Source organism: Chaetura pelagica, unplaced genomic scaffold (assembly GCF_000747805.2).
Source record: "Chaetura pelagica isolate M959 unplaced genomic scaffold, ChaPel_1.0 scaffold222, whole genome shotgun sequence".
NCBI lineage: Eukaryota > Metazoa > Chordata > Aves > Apodiformes > Apodidae > Chaetura > Chaetura pelagica.
Genome location: NW_009952711.1, coordinates 921,255 through 922,677, shown reverse-complemented (window position 1 = coordinate 922,677; position 1,423 = coordinate 921,255). Strand labels below are relative to the sequence as shown.

At 42.2% G+C, this 1,423-nt stretch overlaps 1 protein-coding gene across 1 annotated transcript in view; it reads left to right on the top strand.

The window, feature by feature from the left end:
- Positions 1-1,423, top strand: part of LOC104385966 (chromosome unknown open reading frame, human C15orf27) — a 59,981-nt gene that overhangs the window by 32,891 nt on the left and 25,667 nt on the right. Inside the window, exon 6 of the mRNA XM_009994498.1 lies at positions 58-196. Within this exon, the coding sequence (XP_009992800.1) occupies positions 58-196 (139 nt within the window). The remainder of the gene's footprint in view (positions 1-57; positions 197-1,423) is intronic.

Below are 1,423 nucleotides of genomic sequence, written 5' to 3'. Positions count from 1 at the left end.
GGAATGACAGGGTTATGGTCTTTAGGAAGGGTGTGAAAACTCTTGATTTCTCTCTAGGTGTTTGATGGTGCTGTCATAATCTTGTCCTTGGCACCAATGGTGGCCTCAACAGTGGCTAATGGCCCCAACAGCCCATGGGATGCTATCAGCCTTATTATCACACTGCGAATATGGAGAGTGAAGAGGATCATTGATGGTGAGTGATGTTTCAGTTTCTGGTTCCAAAAATTACCTGGCAGGCTGGGGAAAAAGATATTTTAAAAATTATTAAAAGATTGCTTACTATCATTGCTGGCGTTGTTCTTCCTCTTACATTTCAAAAACACTGAACAGAAGAGAGTTAAGACTCCCATGGAGGAGAGTAGGTCTCAAGTTCATGTCTGTATCTTCTGTTTCCTGTAAGCCTTTATAATTGATTGGTTTGTTTTTCTGTTAGGCACCTTCACATCCCCTGTCCTGTAAAGTAAATGCCTTGACCTGTTTCCTTGCCACCAGATGTCATTCCTGATTCTGCAAAATTGCTTCCAATCTGCTTTTCTGATACTTGCTGCACCTGCCCCGTTTCCATACAGCTAGCTTTGTCTTGGGGCTTTCTTTTCCAAGTATATATAAAAGTAATACTCTTTAATGTTAGATTCCAGGAGCATTTTCTTGCCATGCTGAAGGTGCTTTCTGCAGTGCTTGGTGGGCTGTACAGCATAATATTTTAGCATATGTTGGTACTGTTTTCCGCAGACCTGTGTGGGGAAGCACCATGGGAGAGAAGAAAGCCCCAGCAATTCAAGGTTGCAGAGAGCAGAGCCCAGTGACTGTGCCTGGAAGCCAGAACTTTGGTGTAGGCCACTTTGTGTCCAGCATTTTCAGGCATTTCAGGTTACAGGGAAAAGAATAAATGAAGGGTCACTTTGCTCATGTGTTGAAAGATCAGGGTCAAGTTGTTATTTTGAATTTAGATGGCCAGGAAACTCTGTATTCAAAGTTGAGGAAAGGTCATTAGCCATCCAACTGAAGTGTACAAGAAAAGTTCAGGATCTTTTGTAGCTTCAGCAAACATCAAGAATTGCATTATGCATTGAGCAGCTCTGCTGAGAAGTCTGAGTTTGCCATAGTCACGACAGGAGCAACATTTCCTCAGGCTTTAGGAGACCTATGGGCTGTAGCTTGAAAAGCAATAGAAGATAAATGCCTTTTTGTTTTTTAAAGTATCCTTCTTAGTCTGCTATTTCCATTAAGGACTTAGTTCTTACCGCAAAGTGTAGGAATTAAATGCATAGGACTCTGGAATAGTTCTTTTCCTAAGGGAGCCATGCTGTTCAGGTTTGGAGGGGATGGGCCTACCACTAAGCAGAAAATTCTCCTACCTAGCAATTCAGGAAATGTGTGGTAAACACTGGAAAAGATCTGTATTTGTGCAGGAGAAGGT